This window comes from Podarcis raffonei, chromosome 17 (assembly GCF_027172205.1).
Source record: "Podarcis raffonei isolate rPodRaf1 chromosome 17, rPodRaf1.pri, whole genome shotgun sequence".
NCBI lineage: Eukaryota > Metazoa > Chordata > Lepidosauria > Squamata > Lacertidae > Podarcis > Podarcis raffonei.
This window is the reverse complement of record NC_070618.1, coordinates 24,509,434-24,533,167: the sequence shown is the minus strand read 5'-3', so window position 1 is coordinate 24,533,167 and position 23,734 is coordinate 24,509,434. Positions and strand designations below refer to the sequence as shown.

General features: G+C 46.6%; 1 protein-coding gene across 18 annotated transcripts in view; it reads right to left on the bottom strand.

The window, feature by feature from the left end:
- The window catches only part of ELAVL2 (ELAV like RNA binding protein 2), a 159,011-nt gene that overhangs the window by 111,434 nt on the left and 23,843 nt on the right, over positions 1 to 23,734 (bottom strand). Inside the window, exon 1 of one of the 18 annotated variants that reach the window (XM_053370634.1) lies at positions 20,416 to 20,726. The exons of 11 other annotated variants lie outside the window; for them this stretch is intronic. Coding sequence is in view for 1 of the 7 variants with exons in the window: in XM_053370628.1 (XP_053226603.1) it covers positions 14,853 to 14,876 (24 nt within the window). In the remaining 6 variants the exon portion in view is untranslated. Of the gene's footprint in view, positions 1 to 13,833; positions 14,041 to 14,852; positions 15,012 to 20,415; positions 20,727 to 23,734 lie in introns of those variants that run through there. 6 more of the 18 variants (XM_053370635.1, XM_053370630.1, XM_053370628.1 and 3 more) reach the window with 6 other exon arrangements.

The window sequence follows — 23,734 nt, the reverse complement described above, 5'->3', positions numbered from 1 at the left end:
ACTCATTTTGTAAGAAAAAAATATATTTCATAGGTGTGGTTTTCTTTAAGTACTCCTGAAGACACTTTATAGACATTTATAGTATGTTTCCGAGCACAATTCAAAGTGTTGACCTTTAAAGCCCCAAACGGCCTCGGTCCAGTATACCTGAAGGAGAGTCTCCACCCCATCGTTCAGCCCGGACACTGAGGTCCAGCTCCGAGGACCTTATGGCGGTTCCCTCACCGCAAGAAGCAAAGTTACAGGGAACCAGGCAGAGGGCCTTCTCGGTGGTGGCGCCCGCCCTGTGGAACACCCTCCCATCAGATGTCAAGGAAATAAACAACTACAGTGGTACCTCGGGTTACAGACGCTTCAGGTTACAGACTCCGCTAATCCAGAAATAGTACCTCGGGTTAAGAACTTTGCTTCAGGATGAGAACAGAAATCGTGCTCCAGCGGCACAGCAGCAGGTCTCATTAGCTAAAGTGATGCTTCAGGTTAAGAACAGTTTCAGATTAAGAATGGACCTCTGGAACGAATTAAGTTCTTAACCCGAGGTACCACTGTATCCGACTTTCAGAAGACGCGTGAAGGCAGCCCTGTTTAGGGAAGTTTTTAATGTTTGATGTTTTATTCTGTTTTTAAAGTTCTGTTGGAAGCCACCCAGAGTGGCTGTGGAAACCAAGCCAGATGGGCGGGGTAGAGATAAATTTTATTATTATTATTATTATTATTATTATTATTATTATTTATTATTATTATTATTATTATTATTATTATTGCAGCCCCTATGAGGAAATTGTGGGGAACAATGGTCCCCGCTTTCCCAGGAAATCTAAGACTATGTTGACGCATCTGTCTTTGGCTCTGCCCTCTTCATACCTCTTCTTGTTCTGGAAGACTAGGGGTGGTGGTGGAAGATGGCCCCAGTAGGAGGAGGAGACCTCCCAGCTTCTTCTGCATCCTGGCTCATCTCTGCCTCTTGACCCCTTCCTCCTCCTCCTCCTCTCCTGCCTCTATTCTGGACTGCTCTCTGCCCCAGCCTCTTCCTACTCACTAAACTTAACACCAAAAAAACCAAAGAACTCATAATTGACTTTAGGAGAAAGAAAAGTGTATTTTTACCATTGCACATAAATGGCGAGGAGGTGGAGAGGGTTGGTAGTTTTAAATACCTGGGCATTTATATCTCTGAGGACCTCTCATGGACTGCAAATATTAATATGGTTGTGAGGAAGGTGCAGGGGAGGTTGTATTTCCTGAGAATGCTCAGGGGACTGAATCTATCTCAGCACCTACTTCTGTCCTATTATCACAGTACCATTGAGAGTGTCTTAACCTATAGTGTATTATCGTGGTATGGGAGCAGCTCTGAAACGGATAAAAAAGCTTTACAGAGAATAATTAAAATTGCCCAGAATGTTATTGGGCTCCAACTACCAACCCTGGATGAGATCTTCACGTCTCGCACTTTGAAGAAGTCACACAATATCCTGAGAGATCCCACCCATCCTGCTCACAACTTCTTTGAACTGTTGCCTTCGGGCAGAAGATATAGGACAATGAAAACACGAACCACACGCCTTCTGAATAGTTTCTATCCAAGAGCTCTGATTGCACTAAATAATGATCTTAGGGCCAGTTGCAAGAAATAGCAAGCAGGAAGTAGGAAGGAATGAGATAGGTTTTAGGTTATGTTATGCCTTTAAATAGGTTATGTTATATTCTGGATTATGTTATGTTTTATAGATTATGTCTGAATAGGATGAGAATGTTGGAGATACGTGCAAATGTGTATGTGAACCCGGTCTTTGGGTGGGTGTTTGATTTTCGTTGTTGTGTATACTGTGTATATATGGACAATGACAATAAATTTATCTAAACCCTGTTGCCCCTTCCACTTCCAACACCTCCTCCTTCTAGTCTGCTCCCTCATCATCATCATCATCATCCCACCATCACTCCCCAGGGCTCTGAGCCGCCTTCTCTCGGGGGTTCCCCAGCTGATGCCACCCACCCCATAGCATCCAGCCGGTCCATGATGCTTAAACAGATCCAATACTCAGGTTAGAAACAGGTCAATGGAAGTTGTCTCATGCGTTAATGCATTGCACTGTTCCATCACATGCTCAGACATCAGCCCCTGTAACGCAGCCCTGTATCAGGAAGTTTATATATGTTTGATGTTTTATTATGCTTTTATATTTTGCTGGAAGCCACCCAGAGATGGGTGGGGTATTATTAGTATTAGTCTGAGCTGAGTCCCGCACCCATCAGCATCCAGCTGGTCCATGACCCCCTGAAATGGATGGGACTAGCATGAAGTTACGTAAACAGCAAATGACACCTTCATTTTCAGCACGCATCTTATTGATATCCGTGCAACTCAATTTCTAAGCATGCATATCGTATCTCTTAGCCAAACAATTATTTGAGGTACTTTGTTGTAGCCCAGGCATAGGCAAACTCAGCCCTCCAGATGTTTTGGGACTACAACTCCCACCATCCCTAGCTAACAGGACCAGTGGTCAGGGATGATGGGAGCTGTAGTCCCAAAAAAACTGGAGGGCCGAGTTTGCCTGTGCCTATTGTAGCCCAAGCCTGAATACAGCTTAAGAGTCTGGAGATCTCTGCTTATAATGTATATAAAAAATCATTGTAAGCAGGTCAAAATATTAGCAGGATTTTAAATACACTTGTAACGTAACAGAATGTATAGGTAACTTAGGAAGATGAAAAATTGGAGAAGTATTGATATGCACTTGAAAATAGAACTAAAAGAACCCAGGGAAGGGATGGGGGTAAGCCAGGAGATTCAGAGTAATCTTGATATTTGGATTCTGTACTGTTTTTTGTTGCATGTTTATATTTTTTGAAAATCGAATAAAAATGATTTATACACACACACACACACACACACACACACACACACACAGTGGTACCTCTGGTTACGTACTTAATTCGTTCCGGAGGTCCGTTCTTAACCTGAAACTGTTCTTAACCTAAAGCACCACTTTAGCTAATGGGGCCTCCTGCCGCCGCCGTGCAATTTCTGTTCTCATCCTGGAGCAAAGTTCTTTACCCAAGGTACTATTTCTGGGTTAACGGAGTCTGTAACCTGAAGCGTATGTAACCTGAGGTACCAGTGTGTGTGTGTGTGTGTGTGTGTGTGTGTGTGTGTGTGTAGGAAGTGTCTGGAAATTTCAGGTGGTTGCCATACTTGCAGAATGTGTTTTCTCAACTGCAATATTGTACGGGGTGGGGGGTCCTAGGCCATTTTAATACAGTAGCTGCCATGCATTCAAGAATTTGCTGCTGACGACTAAACTATGGAGACTGCAATTCTGTGCAGCTTTTCAGGGGGCAAGTCCTATGGAAATCAATGGGACTTTCTTCCAAATAAATAAATGTAGTTAGACTATGAATCCTGATAGCAGTATACCAATTACAATTATAATTATTATAATTATTTTATTATTTGTACCCTGCCCATCTGACTGGGTTGCCCCAGCCACACTGGGTGCCTAAAAAAGCACAGAAACAAAAGTACCAAAGGTTGGGCATTTCATATTTTCTTCTTCTTCAATTTGGTCTGCAAATTGCTTGGGACAGGGATCTCTATCTTTTGCTTTTTCTTATTTGCAGGACACCCTGCACACTCCTGGTGCTAAAACCATCGATCTATTTTAAGGATGTGCCTGCAGGATGAGCAGAACTGAATTCCAAGTTATAATTAAAATTTTAAATTAAAGCGTTTTCCATTGGAATCATTTGTAAGCCGTAATTACTTCCATGGCAGCCCCATGCAACACAAACACTGCTTAGCATAAATAAATTTCCAGAGGGGCAGTCATGTCAGTCCACTGCAGCACAGAGAGTCTTTTGCAGCATGTGAAAGATTAACACATTTATTATGACTTTTGTAGACCTAAAATTCACATGAAGTAAAATCCCAAACCAGAAAGCATTATTTATACACACAGAATTATAAATTGAGGGGTGAAGAAGGGAAGGGAGAACAGAGAGGAGTGAGGCCAGCGGATAACAAAATGCAAAAAGGACAGAAACAATATCTATCACCGGTGCTTGAATTGAAATCACGGACTTTACAGGATGTTTGTGTTATCAGCAACACAGCCTGGTTTATTGTCACTAATTTGCTGTTACATACTTATCACTGTGTTCTTCCTTTCTGTTTTTGCATTTTGTTTTCCTCTGCCTCCCCCCCCCCCGCAACGCCTCTCCATCCTCTCACCATGTGTGCATATATGCCTGGCAATGTGGGATTATATCATATGCCTGATGAAGCGAGCGCTCAAAAAAGCTTATGCCAAAATAAACGTGTTAGCTTAAGGTGCTGCAAGACTCCTTGCTGTTTTCACTTAGCATAAAAGCAAGGATGGGTGATGTTGGCACTCCCACCCCAGCCAATGTGGCCAAAGGTCAGGGATGGGCAAAAACTGTAAATCCAGAGACATCTGCGATGGCCATAGGTACCCTGTTCCCAACATCAAGGTCTTAAGTGCCAAAACACTCAATCAATGCAAACTAACCCTATAGCTTAGAAGGACATGGGTGGCGCTATGGGTTAAACCACAGAGCCTAGGACTTGCCTATCAGAAGGTCGGCGGTTCGAATCCCCGTGACGGGGTGAGCTCCCGTTGCTCGGTCCCTGCTCCTGCCAACCTAGCAGTTCGAAAGCACATCAAAGTGCAAGTAGATAAATAGGTACCGCTCCAGCGGGAAGGTAAACAGCGTTTCCATGCACTGCTCTGGTTCACCAGAAGCAGCTTAGTCATGCAGGCCACATGACCCGGAAGCTGTACGCCAGCTCCCTTGGCCAATAAAGCGAGATGAGCGCCGCAACCCCAGAGTCAGTCACGACTGGACCTAATGGTCAGGGGTCCCTTTACCTTTTTAACCCTATCACCGCATCCCTTAGAGCAGGCCTGTCCAACCAGTCGATCGCGATCTACCTGTCAATTGCAGGCTGCCCTTGGTAGATCGACCTATCCCCCCAAAAGCTCAACAATTCTGGTCTCTCTGCAGCTTTTTAGGGGGGGGGCAGGAAACACTCTAAAGCAGCAGTTCCCAAACTTGGCCCTCCTGCTGTTTTGGGACTACAATTCCCATCATCCCTGACCACTGTTCTTGCTAGCTGGGGATGATGGGAGTTGTAGTCCCAAAACATCTGGAGGGCCGAGCATGGGGATGCCTGTTCTAGTTCCTCCAGCGCGGGTCCAATTTAAACAGGATTCCCTCACCGGAAAGCTAGAAAGGTAAATATTTTGACTTTTCCCTGCATTAGCAAAACATTTTATACATCCTAATTTTGGGAAACCCCTACTTAAAGAGGGTTGGAATGCCCTTTAGGATTCGAGCAAACCTTTTTTTTTTAAAGCAAACAAACAGGAACTCCAAGGACCGTAACTAGGTTCTGTACTTAACAGCATTGGCTCCCAATACGTTTCTGAGCACAATTCAAAGTGTTGGTGCTGACCTTTAAAGCCCTAAATGGCCTCGGTCCTGTACACCTGAAGGAGTGTCTCCACCCCCATTGTTCAGCCTGGACACAGAGATCCAGCGCCGAGGGCCTTCTGGCGGTTCCCTCACTGCGAGAAGCCAAGTTACAGGGAACCAGACAGAGGGCCTTCTCAGTAGTGGCGTCCGCCCTGTAGAACGCCTTCCCTTCAGATGTCAAGGAAATAAACAACTATCTGACTTTTAGAAGACATCTGAAGGCAGCCCTGTTTGGGGAAGTTCTTAATGTTTGTTGTTTTATTGTGTTTTTAATATTCTGTTGGGAGCCGCCCGCAGTGGCTGGGGAAACTCAGCCAGATGGGCGGGGTATAAATAAATAAATTATTATTATTATTATTATTATTATTATTATTATTATTATTACTTTTTATGACAGTTGCTCCCATATACTTACACTGCAACACATTTCGAGTTTCCAGCAAGTTTAGTGCTTAGTCACTATATATTGTGGAAGCAAACGCCATTGTTTTAACAATGTGTTGTGCAAACTTCCTTTGCCTGTTCTGAATCTTCCAACAGAACAGGGTCCTTGGAGACGTCTGCCAAACCTTTTCCGGAGCTTTATACACCTAAAGTGGCTTTTTAGCCGAACCTCTCTTTAGTCTGGGATAGCATTAACGCACCTGAAGACTACTTAAAATCTCAGCTGCACACCACAAAAGGTGCAGATTATATTAACACTGCTGCGGAGTCTGAAGAGCTGAAATGAAAATCTTGCAGGAAACTGTGTTTTTATAATACAAACCGCCCTGTGATCTTCAGATGAAGGGCAGTATAGAAATTTTTTAATAATAATAATAATAATAATAATAATAATAATAATAATAATAATACCTCGCCAAATGCCACAGAAACCTAAGCGTGTTTATTAAGACCCAACCCTGCTGCCCATTCCCCAAGCTCAACAGGGCATGCTCGGAAATTGCAGGCCAAACCTGAACGTTACTTGCTAAAACTATCTGTGTCGAGCAAGGCAGAATAGCAAGCCTGCAGTTGCTTTCTGTTTGTGTAATTTGGCAGATATTACAGAAGTCTAGCTCCAGTTGTAATCCATTAGATGCTGGAGTCCCAGCAATTTGACAACGCCTGCTGGGCTAGTAGCATAGGATGATCTTCAAATACTGGCAGCATAATGGCAATTTCTCTCTCCAGAAAGGGATAAAATATCAGTCCCTGCTCTCCAGCACACCCATGTGGTTTTTTGTTTTGCTTTTAACTACCGTATCTTCTATTGTTTTAAAACAAATGTTTGGGGTACAATATTGCTGTCCGCTTAAAAAGGTACTTTCTGCTTCAGTAGCCTGGTGACATAAACACACAGCCAATCCAACCAGAAATCTAGATAATTCACACATAGACACACCGAACAAGAACAGAACTGAATTCAAAATTCGGTTTTGGGTTCCTCTTCCGTAATACTTAATGCAATGTTAAAAACTCACAAGAAAGAAAGCTCTGTATTTATTTGTGCCCAGGGCAGGCAAGAGAAGCAAAGAATGGTCATCGCTGTTAATGATACAGAACAGAAACCTTGACCTCTAGAAGGTTTAACCATTTGCGGGAAACAAAATATTCACCTGGAGAAGAGAAACAGCCATGGATACTTAAAATGCAAGTAAAACCATCTGTCAACTGCAGTTTCTCTCACCAGGAGAGATCAGCAAAGCAGGACAAAAGAAAAAAAACCTTCAGCAGGCAATTCAGCAAAGCATGATCATATATGCATGCAATATTTTACGATGGGTGGTAAAGAAAGTGCAGAAGAAATTCCCTTCTCAGTATGGCTGCAAATTCTGAAGTACAACTAATTATTTTGCGTTCACAACAAAGCAGAACGTAAGAGGAATGGGGAATACCATGCCTTGGGTCTGGGCAAGTTTGTCACACGCTTTTAGGAGACATTTCAAAGAGGAAACAGAAAAGTATACCAATGCTAATTGTAACAGGAAGTTCATGAGGGAGACTACAAATTTCAGGCAAGAGTCTCAGGATTTATCTGAATGTCAGAAGCTTTCCGCTTCACAAGAGAGAACGGAGCTTGCACCAAAACTCACAGAGCATAACACAAATGGCAAAGTGTGAGAAATGTGGAGCTGGGCATGGAATTTAGCATCCTGAAAATTGCACGTTTCCTTGAAGAGCCCTTGTGGTTGAGCAGATATATTTAAGAGTTCGTGTAGGCAATACTTGGAAGGGAATGCTGAGCAAAACTCCCAGTTAAGCATGGAGATTTGCTGCTTTCAACACTACCTATCCCCATAGCTGGGGGGGGGGGAGGATGTAATTATGCAAAATGTAAAAATTATGTGTGTGTCTTTAATTTGCATAATATAAACAGGTTACAGTATTGAGCTTTTTATTGTAGGTTTTTTGGTACAGGGTGGCATTCAACTGTGTTTTACTCAGAGCTGACCCACTGAAATTAATACGACAATGTTAGGCCCATTAACTTTAATTGGTCTACTCTGAGCAAGATTTAACTGCGTACCACCCACAGATTACACGCAAACCTGACTAATAAAGGAGAGACTTGTTCAAATGTCAATTGGCATTTATTTATTTTAAAAAAACAGGCTGGCTTCACTCAAGACAATTTTTTTGCAGTGCCGAAGCAGAATAAAAAGCCTTTTTGAAACACACACACAAATCCACTACAGCTGACAAGCATCACCATAAAAGAAAACATCAGTTCAAGTGTATCTACAACACGGCTTTTGTAAGGGGAAATTTAAAGGGTATTTCAAACCCTTTAAATGACAATACAACTCTTTTCCATCCTCAAGGTCATTGACAATTGATCTCACTTGCCACACAGAGAAATATTAAAAGCAGCAACCTAGGAAGTTGACTTACACCTGAAACACCAATGGAGTCTATTCATTCGGCTTTTAGACATAGGATTACTTAACAAGCAAATACCTTTTCATTCAGGTATTTCGCTCCATCTGCTCAAGAGCTTCGGAACACATTTGATCTAGGGGTGAATTTACTATTATTATTTTCAAACTGGAAACAGATGCCTCTCAATGTTTAAATGTTTACCCGCACAACTCAACTATTTACACATATAGTCCCCCCCTCTCTCCCCCCCACCCACCCCCCGTCCAAACATTTGATTCATCTTGCAAAGACCTGAAATCGTATGGGCATCACACATCACAGCTGTCAGGTAAGGTGTACAAACACACCAAGTGCAGCAAAAGGCCAAATGCATTTTGTCCACAGTATGCATATATCCTCACCCATCTGCATAAATGGAAATTCCATGCTTGATTATGCAGGGGGGCACTTGCAGAATAATTGCACACACACAAAATTCTGAGCACAAAGTCCTGAGCAGATCTGAAGGTCATTTGTTTTTTATCCTTGACTAATAACAGTAGCAATCGTGTGATGATCTTAACTGGCCACTAAAGCTGCAATCACATTTACACGACTTTGAATTTAACAGACCTTCCGAGTACTCATGCATTGGATTGAGCTGCAAGTCCATCAGCTTTGCTAAAATTTAAAACGGTTGCTCAAACAGAAACGTTTGATGGAAGCAATTTGAAAATTAAACTTTTGCGCAATAAAACCAATGTTTAGAAAAAGCAGCTGATGCATTAAAAACCAGTACAGTGGTACCTTGGGTTACATACGCTTCAGGTTACAGACTCCGCTAACCCAGAAATATTACCTCGGGTTAAGAACTTTGCTTCAGGAAGAGAACAGAAATCGTGCTCTGGCAGCGCGGCGGCAGCAGGAGGCCCCATTAGCTAAAGTGGTGCTTCAGGTTAAGAACAGTTTCAGGTTAAGAACGGACCTCCGGAACAAATTAAGTACTTAACCCGAGGTACCACTGTATGGGTAAAAGAAGGATAGTAAAATCTGAATTGAAGAGCTGTAAGGAACCATGAGTCACTTAGTCCAACAATACAGGAATTTTTTGCCTAATGTAGGTCTCGAACTCACTATCCTGAGATTAAGAATCTCACACTCTACCAACTGAAGAGGACAAATATTCATACTTCATCACCCCCCCAAGTCCAAAATGCATTTCTTTCTTTTTTTCTGAAAAAGATTTCCTCCTAAGTAAAAGTCGTCGTTCTGTTATATTCTCTTTATATTAATCCTTTCTTGATTTTATTTTTTTAGCTGGGCGGGGGGTGGGGATAATATGACAGAAATGAAGTTAAATACCCATTACCAATCACCTCATATTGTTTATTTTAGTTTGCTGGTATTCTCCGCTTTTGTTTTAAATTTCACCTTTGACCACTTCTGCTATCCGAAACATAAACCTACCATTCATTTTAAGCTGCTTGGGGATGCTCCTGCTGCCAGTAAACTATTACAGTGGTAACTCTACTTACGAACGTGATCCGTTCCAGGGTGCCGCTCGCACCCTGAAAAGTACATAAATAGAGTGTCGCTACTGTGCGTGCACAGAGCGCACCTATCGCTTCTGCGCGTGTGCGAAGCACGCAGATCGCTTCTGTGCATGCGGCGAACCCAGAAGTAAACACTTCCAGGTTTGCTGCGTTCGTAACCTGAAAGTTACGTAACCAGAGCAGCACATACCTAGAGATATGACTGTATTTGAATCCCAGAAACAGGGTAGAGGCACATATTTCAGGTTTCTGGAATACACTTTGAGGTTTCTTGTTTTACGAGAACCCCAAAACAGAGTCAGCGGCAAAAGACACGCTAAAGAATTCAGAGCTCAGGAATTTGTGTTGAATACCGGAACTGAGCCCCAACCTTTCTTAATTTCAGAAGCACAACTTGTGAGGAAAGGGGTGATTTTTGTCAGGCATTGTTTTAAAACAACTGGGAGTCAGCATCTGGGCCTGAATCTGCAGCAAAGTACCCGGAGATTGTCCAATAGGCAAACAGAGCAAAAGGCACTGGGTTCACCAGAACACCAAGATGACCAATTCTAGTTCAGCTTTGCAAATGGAATGCAACTTTTTGTGCATGAATAAAAGTTTGGCAGCTCGCAAATTGGAGTTACTGTTTCGTTTCAGGGGCAGATCTTATCAGTTCAAGGTTTCTGTGTACATAACCTTGGGAACTTTCAATTCCTTGTCCTGTTCCCCATATGTATTAAGTCCCCATGTTGCACTTAAACAGACACACAAGTTCCTCCCCCCCCCCTTTGAATTATCTGCCTCTATTCTCTACCTCTTCTCTGAGAGCCAAAGGTCCACCTTAATTTTAGTAATACAGGCTTGGTGTGGGCAGAAGGCAGATTTGTGTCTACTGGCAATTTCCTCCTCTTCAAATCCAGCTCCGACTGCTTGCTTTCTTTGCAACGTGGCATTTTCAATTTCTGCTCACTGCCAAGCCAATAACCTCTCCTCTGTGATTCATTTCTCTAAAGCAAGGCTGTAGGAGTGGTTGAGGGTAATGAGTCAAACTCTCAGCAGTAGACGTTAACAAAGTTGAGCCACTTGCTTCAACCAGTTGAAAGGCAAAAGAAGATGTCAACTGGCTATTTCCCCATTTATATTAGGAAAATAAAGATTCCATTCCTCTGGCTCTGCAAATTGACACATTACTCATCATGCTCTCGCTTGTACATTATGGTTAATTATGAAAGCAAGATCAGATTACTTTATACAGGCACCCAAGTGCTGTTTTTCTAGAAAAAGAGGTGCCGGAACTCACCTCTTATAATGGCAATGGCACCCACCTGAGACGTGCCGGAATTGAGTTCCAGCTTGAAGGCATCCCATAAATTGTGTCAGTAGCTCTGCTTAAGATGCCTCTTACCAACAGAAGAGAGCCTTTCTTACAGGACTTGCCATTCGAAAGGTTCCACTTCTTACTTGAAATGCAAGCCGCACTCCATAATCTTGCTTGAAAAGCAGGCCAAACACAACCCTCCAACCTTAAACATTGTGGTCTGCCAGCTTGACAATACCACCCACAGGTGGCAGAAAACAACATTTCTTGGAAGACTCCCAATGCACAGCTGCTGGGCTGAATTTCGGTCTTGCAGGCGACAAGTAATGAAACCCGGTTCTGGAGCTTGCTCCAAGTTTGCCCTTTAGCAGTTCAAATGCTGTGAACCACTTCTCTAAAATCAAAGATACATGATGGGATCGTTTAAACAGCAAGCGTCGACCGCGACAAAGCAGTTTGAAGGGATTTTTTTGCAATATAAAATTATGAAACCCTAATAAACTGGCTAAAGTTACTCTTCTGCACTCTAGATCAGCGTTTCCCAAACTTAGATCTCCAGCTGTTTTTGGACTACAATCCCCATCATCCTTGGCCACTGGTCCTGATAGCTAGGGATAGTTAGCTAAGAACAGGCGTGAAGACCTTTGGGCTTCCAGCTGTTACTGAGCAACTCCGAGCATCCCTGGCTATTGGATATGCCAGCTACGGTCAAGAGTTGTAGTCCAGAAACATCTGGATAATCAGATGTTGCTGTCATAGAGGAAGGGTGGTGCTTTAAAGAAGACTTGCCTCATCAGCTGCACCATCTGACGGATGCTAAATAATGCTCACTGCTTTCAATGAAATTTAAGCCCCATCCAGAAAGGCAAATGAGGAAGGAAGGTGAAGTTGTTCTCCAAAACTTTTGGCAAGCTGTTTAAGGCTGTTCTCCGGAGCTAACGCACAATGTCAGTTCAGATCAACAGAACTTGACTTTAGAATACGCCCCATTAACTATACAGTTTTGGAAAGGACAACACCAGTTTTGTAGCCAAGCATTTAAACACAGTCCTCCTGCAGACTTGAGAAGACGCTATCATTCCCATGCAAGCTCGTTCACTCAAATATTGCCTCCAATCCAAGACTCTATTAAACCTCATCTCTTTGTGATCTTAAGCCATCTGCCTCTCCTGCACTCTACTTCCAATTATGCTGAATAGTTTTCAGCTGTACTGAAAGAAACCTGCATATTTCCCATATCCAAACCAGAAGACCTGAGAAAGCCCCAGTCTCAAAAGGTCTAACTACAATAATTTGCCCCTAAAAGAAAATTAAAGGAAAGCTCAGCACCTGAATCTGCAGCCTTTAGCAAGAGATTCCTTCTAACATCAGTAAGGAATGAAAGTCAATGTGAATTTCTGGAGTAATTTCAGCAAGATGGCACATAGGAATAGTACACTTGCCTCTCTAGAAGCAAATGTGTGCAGCCACACGCACAGGGAGAATTTGCCTCCACCTGAACAAAAAAGGAAAAAACTTCCCCCCAAACGTTCAGCTCTTATTTTAAAAGAATACCCAAGTCTTTGGATGGAAGGAAAAATCTGCACACAGAATTTTAAACCTGCTCCTGGCTTTCAATATTGTGATCGGCGAGCACGACAAGCACTAGGATGACTTGGGATTTTTCAAGCATGTCTCCTCAGAAAGAAGCCCCACTGACACTTATCTCCAAGCCCAAGGTTGCAACCTTAATGTCATTAAGAATTGCACTGAATACATTAAACAGCTTCATCCTCAAGGTTCTGAGTCAAACAGCAGTTAATAATAGCTAATATTGACTATTAGCTGCTTTGCTTTGATTCCCAATAGTGAAAAAAAAAATCATTAAGTTGTTGCAAAGGGCCTACGGGGCTGCACGCAGAGAGCTGTTCACACAAGAGTGCAATCTGACCGGCTACATACAGCCTCCTCTTTGAAGTTTAGAGTGCACCTCCTTGAGCTCTCATTCCAGCTTTGCCCAATGTGCTAATGAATATATATATAAAATTCTGGAAATCTGAAATACTTGGTCTCCACATACTGTAATGCCAACACGGCATTCTGAAAGGGGGGAGAATCAGGAATTCTGCACGTACAGAGAACGCTGCCTTTCACAAAGTGGAGACTATTGGTTTTATTTCTCTACAATAACTGGCACCAGCTCTGCAGAATTTCTGGCAAGAGCTTCTGCCAGTCCGACTTGGAAGTTGCAAAGGGGTTAGACCTGGGATTTTCCACGTGCAAAGCATGCACTCTTACCAAAGATTTACAGCCCTTCCTGGAATATGTGCAAATGAACATATGCCCTCTGGTTTGCATACCAGCTTACAACTCTGGCACTCCCAGAAGCCACACGTTCACACGAAATCCTGAGTTTCAAATGCACCTTTACCCAAGCCACTAGCAAAGAGAACGACCTTCACCAAGAGAAAGAAAAAGCAAGGAAACAGAAACTTAAAAATCGCCATCCCCTTCTCAACCCCTCCCCAACCCACCAACACGCCCCCTCGCCCCCCCAGGAAACAAAAGGGGGGGACCAGCCGTTCACAGCTCCACACAAACAGGCTTGTTGGCTAGCTGGAAAGAAATGAAACATTAACTTCTCGAGGATAAACAGCTAACCTGACCAAGGTCAAAAAAGGCGACGGTCTTCTTCCGACGTTCTGGCGCCCTTCCGAAGGAACCCTGCGGAGGACGCGGGGCGGCGCGCGCGCACCTGCCTTTACCCTACTGCAGCCAACTGCTTGCAGCTGCGGCCGCCTCACCTCACACCTGCGCGCGCGCGCGCTGCTAAGGAGGGAAGGGAGGGCGCTAATCAGAGGCGCCAGGCGCGCCAGCGGAACCACGCGCGCGGCCACTTTAGCCCCTGGGTTGGGCTCCTCCGGCCCGCCTTTCCTCCACGTGTAACCCCAGGAAGGGCGCAAACGACTCCCTGCAACCGGAGACCTGTTACTTTCGCACCAACGTTGAAAATCGCCCCCGTTTTGCAAACCCGACGACAGCCCCGCGGCTACTACGAGAAAGGAAGAAGAAAAAGCATTGGCCGAGCAAGGTTTCCTTTGCAACGACTTTATGACCTCCCTGTTTAAGTTCTCCTAGCCAGACAGCCGTTGCAAGCTGTCTCCGGGAGGCCCCGCCGAGCTCGGCACGGCCTGCTCTCCAGAAACTGCACATGCGGTCCCATTATAACTGTGCAAGTTAACGCGAGGTCGGTGGGGCTTTTCGTTTCGAAGAAACGCTGTCCATTAACACCTGCATCTGACCATATCCGGATGGAGTTACGCACTGCACGGAACCTTGCGGACTTGGTTTAGATTTCGCGTCTGCAAACGGTCGGACGCCACTGCAATGCCAGCGACGTTTTCCAAATTAAGTACGACATAAACCTATATGCGTGGCTATGCAGAAGTCACATCAGCCTTACTCTCCGGTAGACGTCGAGGATTGCAAACTAAAACCGCGTCCCCAACGCATACTGCTTTGGAAGGCCTACTGAAAGAAGCGAGGTGTCTTTGCAAGTGCGCACAGGATTGGCCTAAAATCCTGTTTCGCTTTCAGTACAGATAAATAGCATGTATGTCGATGTACGACAACCCCCTGCCTCTTAAAAAACAACCCAAGACTTAATGCAATATACTAACTTTGCAATGTCTGCTAGCGGTCATCACAGCCGGCCGTGCACCCTTGCAGAAATAAAATAAAATCTGGCCTCCGGCGATTTTAGTGCAAGAATACTCTCGGTGCAAGCGAGCAACGTCCTAGCACAGAACTCCAGTCGGGCGCCGGCGGGAAAAATAAAATAAATGAACGGCCCCCTAGAGCAGTTTTTGAGTGACAACAGGGGGTGCTCTCGAAGTGCGCCTGCGCCACTGTGGGGAAGGCGGGCTCAATTCAACCCCAAGTTAAGCTCCATATTTAAGCTTGAAAGACAGGTTGTGGGGGGCGGGTTGGAGTCCCCCCCCCTTAATGGTAGGAATTAGAAGACCCTTAGCTCTGGATCTAGTGCAACAACAGCTCCATTTCGAGAGCCTAATGTGATGCTCTAATTTCTGGAAGCCTTGGCGCGGAGTTTATTTCTGCTGATGCCCAAGATGTCCAATGGGTGGGACGCAGCCAGCTTCCAACCTGATGCCCCCAAGGCCCCAGTTTCTCCCCCCTGCAACATGTTGCCCTCCAGATGTTAAGACACCAACTCCCATCAGCTCTAGCTAGGATGATCAATGGTCAGGGTTGATGGGAGTTGTGGCCCCAAAGTTAGGCGGGGAGATGCTCCAGGTTGGGGAAAACTGACCAATTCTATGTACGCTTGCTAGAAAATAAATCCTGCTGAAATTAATGGTGTCAGATGGTGAACATGGTCGTGGGCTTACTCGGAAACAATTCCCTTTGCTTTCCATAGGAATTAATTGCACATGGCAACAGTGTAATAAATAAAATCAGTGGCTTTAGTTCTGGGAGAAGGTGGAATAGGATCGGGCTGTTAGAAGGCGAACCGAAGCTCCGGGGGTGCCAACTTGAATAAAATATGGGGGGGACCAGGCAAGCTCCGCCCCACAGAATCAATCACATGACAAGGACACCATTTGAATGGCAATGTCCATCACAACTTTTAGAAGACCTCTGAAGGCCGCCCTGTATGGGGAAGGTTTTAATGTTTGACGTTTTATTATGTGTTTATATTTTGCTGGAAGCCACCCAGAGTGGTTGGGGAAACCCAGCCAGATGGGCGGGGTATTAATAATAATAATTACTACTACTGTACTACTAGTACTACTATTAGGGACCGGCCCCCTAAAATACTTTATTGGGGGGACCTCGGCCCCTAGGAGTTGGCTCCTATGCTTAGCTCACAGCCATACATACTTGGAGGAAAATATTTCCGAGTTACATGGCGCTTACTCGCAGTTGTAGGAGCGGAGGGTTACAGCCATGGAATAATATGCGCAATTATTAGGAAGCCAACCCCGTTGGAACTAATGCGGCCCAATCCTAGGCATGCAGGCGTGATGGGCACAAGTCATTAGCACCGACTTCCAAGTGCACAGAATCGGGCTGCGCGGCTGTATAACCGAACTCTTGGTACAATTTAGTGTTCACACTTCCTTAAGAGTAAAGCGCCCCTGAACTCGACGAGACTTCCTTCAGCTTAAGCACGGGAAGCCAGTAAGCAGCTAGACCTGCTTTGGAAGCCGTCGTCGTACAGCTCAAGTCAATGACTCCGGAGTAAACTGTGTCGAACGAGCGCCTTTTTGGCTGCAATCCACCAAGCCTCTTAACTCTGCAGAACATCTCTTGAAAGATTAATGGGAGACTATGGAGTTAGGTGAAGGGAAATCGTTGGTGGCTCTCGCCCATAAAGCACTTAAGCCGTCATGCCAAGATTCGCCGGTCTGAACAAAAGAGGGGGGCGGGTTGCAGGCATCCTGCCTTAAAAACATGTTTAGCTTTCAGCTGCCTTAAGTGCTTTCTAGATAGGTGTGGTCATGGCCCTGTGCGCAGTCTTTCTCACCAGCGACTTCTAAGGAGTTGGAAAAGGCGTTTGACTGTCTTCAAGGGCATTGGAGGGGCATTGTGGAGACCTCCGTCCTTGTCCAACCCTCCGAATAAGGAACAGCAGCGCCCCTCAGGTCCAGAAAGCAGGAGCCGAACTGCAGCCTCGACGCCCCCACCCCTCCAAGGACCGCGTGCAGCAGCCCACTTCACCGGGAAGCACGCACCACCGAGTTCAGTGGGGCCTGGGCCCACCACGGAAAAGGATGGCAGTCTCGCCTAGGCGAAGGCAGCTACTCGGGCTGGCTCCTTTGGGGGTCAACGGGCCTAAAGCTCGGTTGAAATGCAAGAAGGGCCGGATTAAGTGGCTTCAGGATCGCGCGCGCTCCGCGCCAGCTGGACCGCACCTAGAGCGCGCCGGAGGCAAATTCAGAAGGGCAGCTTTGTAGCGATTCAATAAATCGGCAGCAGCTCTCGTAAACGCGGAACGACCGAGTCCTGCCCTCGAGGCAGCTCTAAATCCCACCGACTACAACAGCATTATTTGCTACCGGCTTCCGCCATACATAGCTTGACCTTCACCAGACAATTAGGTGGCATTGCTCGCACCTGCCCCCCTAGCGGAGTCCTTCCTTCCTCTGCCAGGAGGCTGATCTCCTTCACCTGCAGCCTTGCGCAGGGGAGGTTTAGCCGGCGCAGAGCCGGGATTGAGGCTCCCTTAAAGCGGCGCGCCCTTGAAGCCCCCGAGACGCGCTCAGCACAGGCCTACAGCCCGGATTTACTAGGCAGGCGGACCTGGAGAAGGAGCTGCTTCGGAGTCACCTTGGCCATCTTACTCCCCCAAGCAGAGCTGCTTCTGTTGCGTGGTGGAGAGAGGAGGGCAGATAAGGTCCGCGTGGCTTCTTGGGGAGGGAGGGGGGTCTACCCAGAGGCCATCTGCTCCCACCCACCACAGAAAAAGAAGCAAGTAGTTCCTTAGGAAGCTGCCTCGCCCAGGCAGTCTGCCATGGGTCCCATCACGGCCAGTGTTGCTCACATGGACAGGTAGCGGCTTTCCAGAGTTTCAGACACGCCCGACCTCCTGATGAAGGGCTTGAACGGGGAACTTTCGAGCGTGCAAAACATTCGCCCTATAGCACCTGGCCTTCTTCCGTAGCATATATAAGCTTTCCACGTTTTTACTGCAACTACTGATGGTGACCACCCGTCTCCCAACCAGCTGTATTGGGGTGGTTGTAGCCCCAGTACTCCAAATATTAAGTACGCTCGGTTGTAAGTGCCAACGGTCACGCTGAGCTTGGATTCTATACCTCCCTCTCTCTTTCTCTAAAAAAGCGTGCCTTCTACAAAGAGAGCAGCTCAACTTCTCAGCGTTGAGTGCCTGGCAATGTCACTTTGCAGCGTGGCCTGAGAAGGAGAGATTTAAAAGCCAGCCGAGCTGGCGCAGGGAGACGAAAGACCAAGCGGTTTTTTTGGGGGGGGGCACCACCAACACGAAGCACGTTCCAAACCTCTCCAGAAGAAGGTTCCTTATTACAAGGAGCCCCGTTTAAAGTAAGAAGGGCGGAGAGACCCTCTTGGGAAATCTGACGCTGCCAAACCCCTCAGATGAGTCCCACTAACGTCTCCCCCCATCGCCGCGGTCAGAGCTTTGAACACTGCAGCCTTGCGCGCGCCTGAGCGCATCCCGAGGCTGTGCAGGGCGAATAAAACGCCGTCTGATATTCTGAGCAATATCTGATAAGCAGGCTCCAAGGCATGGAAGGGGTGTGCTTCAGAAATATAACACACTGACTCTACCTGGGTTTCTCTCTAGCTCTACGTAGTCGCCCCCGCAAAAAAACCCCCACAACACCACAAAAACCCACCCACCCTGAAGGCAGCTGGTTAAAAAACACAAACACAAAAAAACCCCACCACCCTTCAATTGTTAATTAAATCTCGGCGCTTCGATCCCAATTTCCTTTGCTGCCCAGTTGGAACAAACCAAAGGGGAAACAGGGCGCCCAGGCTACCGATTTGCTCAGAGTGATAGAGCTCTACTGTTAAATGCTTCCCGGAAGCGAAATAGGTGGATACATACATACATACATACATACATACACACACACATACATACACACATAGCAACGTGCTGGGCATAAATTAAGCTACAACGGCAAGCCGGAGCCGCTCCTAGACGAAATCCAAGGCCCCCGGGCGAGCCTGCGGCCACTCACACATAACCAAAAAACGACACACACACACAGAGAGAGAGAAAGAGAGACTGCCACAATCTCATCGCCCCATGTCCCCCACCTTTTGCCACCAACTTCTTCCATGCAATATTCAAGGACGCGGAGGGAGTGGTGTGTGCGTGCGTGCGTGTGTGTGTGTGTGTCCTTCATTAAACCATAGGAGCAGACGCTTTCTCCCCCAAATGCTGACACCAGGCGAAACGAGAGCGGGCTGGGGACTACGAACGCCTCGCCTGCTCTCCACCATGGTATCAGTTTCACAATAGGAGGGGACTGTGGGAGGACTGTCTCGTCGCCCGGCTGACTCTACGCTTCCTCGCCTTCAGGGGACCAATTTCTGGTTCCTGGGCTCTCGAGCCGGCCGCCCTCCCAGCCTCAGTTTCAGGACCAAGGACAGCGACGCGAGGAAACGCTTCGCTCTCCGCCCAAGCAAGGTACGCGAGCCGGGCTGCCAGCGAGGACGTCTTTCGGGCTGCATCAAGAGCTGAAGCATCTTTCTCTCTCCCCCCCCCCCCAACTCACCACCCTTCTCAGCTTCCTCAGAACAAAGAAAATCGTGTCTCCCGGATATAAAAGCGGAACTCTCCCTGCAGAGCGCTATAATCGTCATTGGAAGGTTCTTTAAAAGTCTGGTTCTCCCACCCTGCTGCCACCTCCCATTTTAATACACACACACAAATATATATATATCCTGGCACATCTCCAGCCAGCAGCTCTGACAGCTAACACACACCAGGATCTGCAAATTTTTGCCAATATCAAGCTACTGCTTCTCCCATCTCGTCTCTTGTTTGCCTGTGTGTGCGCACCTCTGTCTCTCCTACCCACCCACCTCCCCGCCGCCGCCGCCGCCGTCGTTTCCACCTTCTCTTTCTTTCCAAGCCACCCAATGCTATTTGGCTAATGCAATTACAGCGGCGAGCTTATCCCGTCTGATCTGCAAACGCCGGGTTTAAGCTCCTCAAAGCGATGCTCATTCCACTCATTCATCCTCATGTCCTGTGTGTTGGGTACTTTCCGCTGGTCCAACGCGAGAGACGCGTTTCACGATCAGAGGTGGTTTGTTTTGTTTTTTTTTAAAAAAAGACTGTGAACTTTACACCTCCAGCTAAGCTGCTGTATTTTTCTCCAGCGTTTTGCTCCCTGTGAGCACCTAGCTGCCTAAACGCAAGTAATATACATATATAACGTATATCATCCTCTACCAACTGCTCTATCTCATGCAGATATTTCTACAACGGTGCAGCGGGTCTCTAACCCTATTAGCAGGGGGCACCAAGCGCTGAAAACCGAGCACAGAAGTGTGTGTGCGGTAAACTTAATTGTCTACGACTTTTGGTCCTCCTCCCTCTGTGGGAGAGGCAGCCACCCTAAGGGCGAGCAGAGACACGAAACAGCAAGAGTAATAATAATAATAATAATAATAATAATAATAATAATAATAATAATAATATAGTAACAAAAAAGCGCAACTTACCTTTCTCGCTTCAGTTTTGAAAAAGAAAAAGAAAAAAGAAAAAAAGGGGAAAAAGGTAGTGGTGTCCCAATAAAGATGAGTAAGAAGCAAAAGGGGGAAGGTCTCACGACAACACCCAAAACCTAAATTGCGGACAGTTGTAAACAGAAGAAAATAAAAAATGGAGGGAGGGGGGCGGAGAAACGTAAAAGAAGATTGAAATATATATATATATATATTGTTATTATTTTTAAAAGCTGCTTTCTTTCTCCGCTCCCACAGCGCGGGAAGAAATTTGGGAAGGGGGGGGGATGAAAAAATAAAGAAAGGGGGAAGAACTTAAAAAAATAAGGAGCGTGGCAAGAGCGAAGGTTCCCCTGTTACAACACAACTAAACAGAAAAAGGGGGGAGGGGAGGAGAAATAAAAGGTAGGAACAAAGGAAAGAAGGGATGAAAGGAGGGTTTCCTAAAAGGCTGCCTCCCTCTCTCTGCCTCCTTCGCTCTAGCAGCTCCCAATCGAAGTGGGCTGCTGCATCTCTTTAAGTGAGAACAGGCACGAGGGGGGAGGACGCCTTAAATGGGAGGCGAAGTGGAGCACAGATTTATAGGAACCGTATCACCCGGCGCTCCTCTGCTTCCGCACGAGGGTGCGCGCCTATGTGTCTCTGCAGCCGCGCCAGGCTCTCCCACCTATCCCGAGTGCCACGCGCGGAAGTATACGCCGGAGCCAGGGACAGCTGAGCTTGCTCGCAGGCCTTGCGGAGCCCCCGATTGGTCCGGCAGGCTCCGGCAGGCACCGCCCCGGCGGAGAGGCTGCTCCGGATTGGCCGCAGGGCCGTGTCACTCCGGAGGGCTCAATGGAGTCCCGTTTCAAGGGTGCGTTGCGCCGAGCAGGGCAGGCAAGGCAGAGAGAGAGAGAGAGAGCGATAGGGGAGAGGCAGCAGCACAGGAAGCGAGCAGCGCAGGATTGAGCGAAGTTGCCTCTCCTCCCCTTGTCCTTCTCTTGCCCAGCACCCGCCCTCCCTTTCTGTCTGTCTTTATCTCTCTTTTGGAGAGGAACTTCCACACGCCAGACGAAATGCAAGACGTTGGCAATGCTTGCCACAATTTTTTTGCAACAGCAGGCTCGATCGCTGGGTTTAAGTCGGATGCTGCTGCCACGATTCTTTAGACGGAGGAAGGAGGTCTGGTCTAACCCTCTTTTGGGGGGGGGTTTCTCACGAGTTCTCTTTACCAAAGAGTAGGCACCCCTCTCTTACACACACAAACACAGAGATACACAATTAGATGTTCCCCACCCCCTTCCAGTACACACGGTCTGCCACTATGTAGGTCAGCCAACTGAAGAGAAGGAAGCAAGGAAGCACACCTTGAAGACTTGTAGGGACTTGTGTTCACCGGGAGAACACAAAATTCTTTCTTTAAAAGGGGGGGGGGAGGAAAAAGCAGCTCCATCCCAACTACAGAGTCTTTTGCATTTGCCATGCGTTTTAATTTCACAGGGCGTCTACCGGTCTTCCCTTTGAGGAGGAAGAAGCCTGTTAAGATGAATCTGCCCCCCCCCCTAGGCTGCCTAAGAAGCGTTTTTCAGGGTCCTGCCTCCCACCTCCCGCCCTCAACTTCCCTCCTCTCCAGGAAAGTTGCTCGCCATCCTTCCAAGATGTTCTCCTAAGCTGCTAGGGCGGAGAGAGGGATGCTGATGGTGGCGGTAGCGGCGGCGGCGGCGGCGGGGGTGAGGGAAAGCAAAGACTCCCCCCCACCTCCACTCGCCCTCCTTGCCGATTGTTCTGACTTAATTCTGTTTGAGAATGGTTTTTTCCTCCTGCCTCCCCCGGTGGGTACACCGCAGCAGCTTTCCGTGCCTTTGCCCTTCCGTGTCCTTCTCTTGTACTTCAATCTCTCTCTCGCTCTCTCTCCAATCGGAAATGCCTTCTAGACTATATTTGGTGGGAGAGGGAAGGAGGAAGGGGCGAACCGCTACGTGTAACATCTAAGCACTCTATGCCCCCGGGGGAGGCGGTATTATATGCCCATCCCTCTCCCCCCCCCAAACGAAGTACAACCGAACATTTTGCATGTGGAGAGGAGTGCCAGAAAGTAGGTAGGGACCGTGAGATTAATGTTAATTTGGGACCCCCGGGAGTGTGTCCTTAAGTGTTTACAAGGGATGAAAGGGACGGGTGCCAGAGCCGTCGGTTATCCGACTGTTTGGTCCCTACAATATCAGGATTCAATCGACGTCAGATGGAGGGTGTGTGTGTGTGTGTGTGTGTGTGTGTTCATTTCTACACCGCCTAGCCGCCTTCAGGTGAACTAAAATGGGCGCTTCATCCTCAAACGAACCTTTCCCCTTCGGCTGAAGTTGGTACTGTGAAGCATTGGGATAATGCTAACTCCTTAAACGCTGTCTGCCTCTTTGGGGAATGTGGGATGGGATGGATCCTGAAACCCTAAAACAGAAGAGGTGGGGGAGGGAGGAACAGAACAGTGCTGTCTTTATGACTGATGCCTTAGTTAGGTTTTAAAAGGATATCCACCTCGACGATGAACGTGGGGTTACATTTACAACGTTGGTGTCCCAAAACACCAGGACTTTTTGTTTGTTACTTTTGAAATTTTAGATGTGGGCTCTGCCTAATTATGACCACCTTTGTTTCACTAGTGATGCCACCATTAGAACAAGAAAGGCAGGCTGTTTTTTGTTCCCTTTAACACTCTAGCCATGTGTTATAGACACGCCCCTCATTCAGGAGCATCTCTTGATGAAGCCAGCTATTATATGTCAAATCGGCGTTTGAAGGACGAGTTGGGGTGGAGGAGGAGGAAGAATGGAGAGCAGCGGCAACCTGGACTATTGATAGGCTAAAAGAAGTAAGACCAAACTCTCTTTGGAGTTGCCTAAGTGACTAACTTCGGGGGGAGATGTTTTAAGGGGAGAGTTGGCAGCCTTGGCGAAGAAAGGAAGGAGAGTAACCTTGCGAAATGCCAGAGCTGATTAAAACGTGCAGCAAAGTTGCATTCTGTCTTCAGTGGAATCGATTAAAAACAATACTCTTGCTAAGTTTTCAAAAGCAGCTGCTCTAGAGAAATCCCTCGAAGGTGTGTATCTTTTCTCTCTCTCTCTGTTTTAACTTAAGAAATGGGGTTTCGTCAACTTTCCCCAAGGACTACCAGGAGATTCTAGAAGAAGATGGCACATGCCAACCTTGTACACAGTGCAAATGCCATGTTAACCGCTAGTTTGAACTCATTTCTTTTCTTTTCTTTTCTTTTCTTTTTAAATGCACCCGTAAGTTTACAAACACTTAGCAATGTAGCAAGTGAAATTAAGCAGAAGTT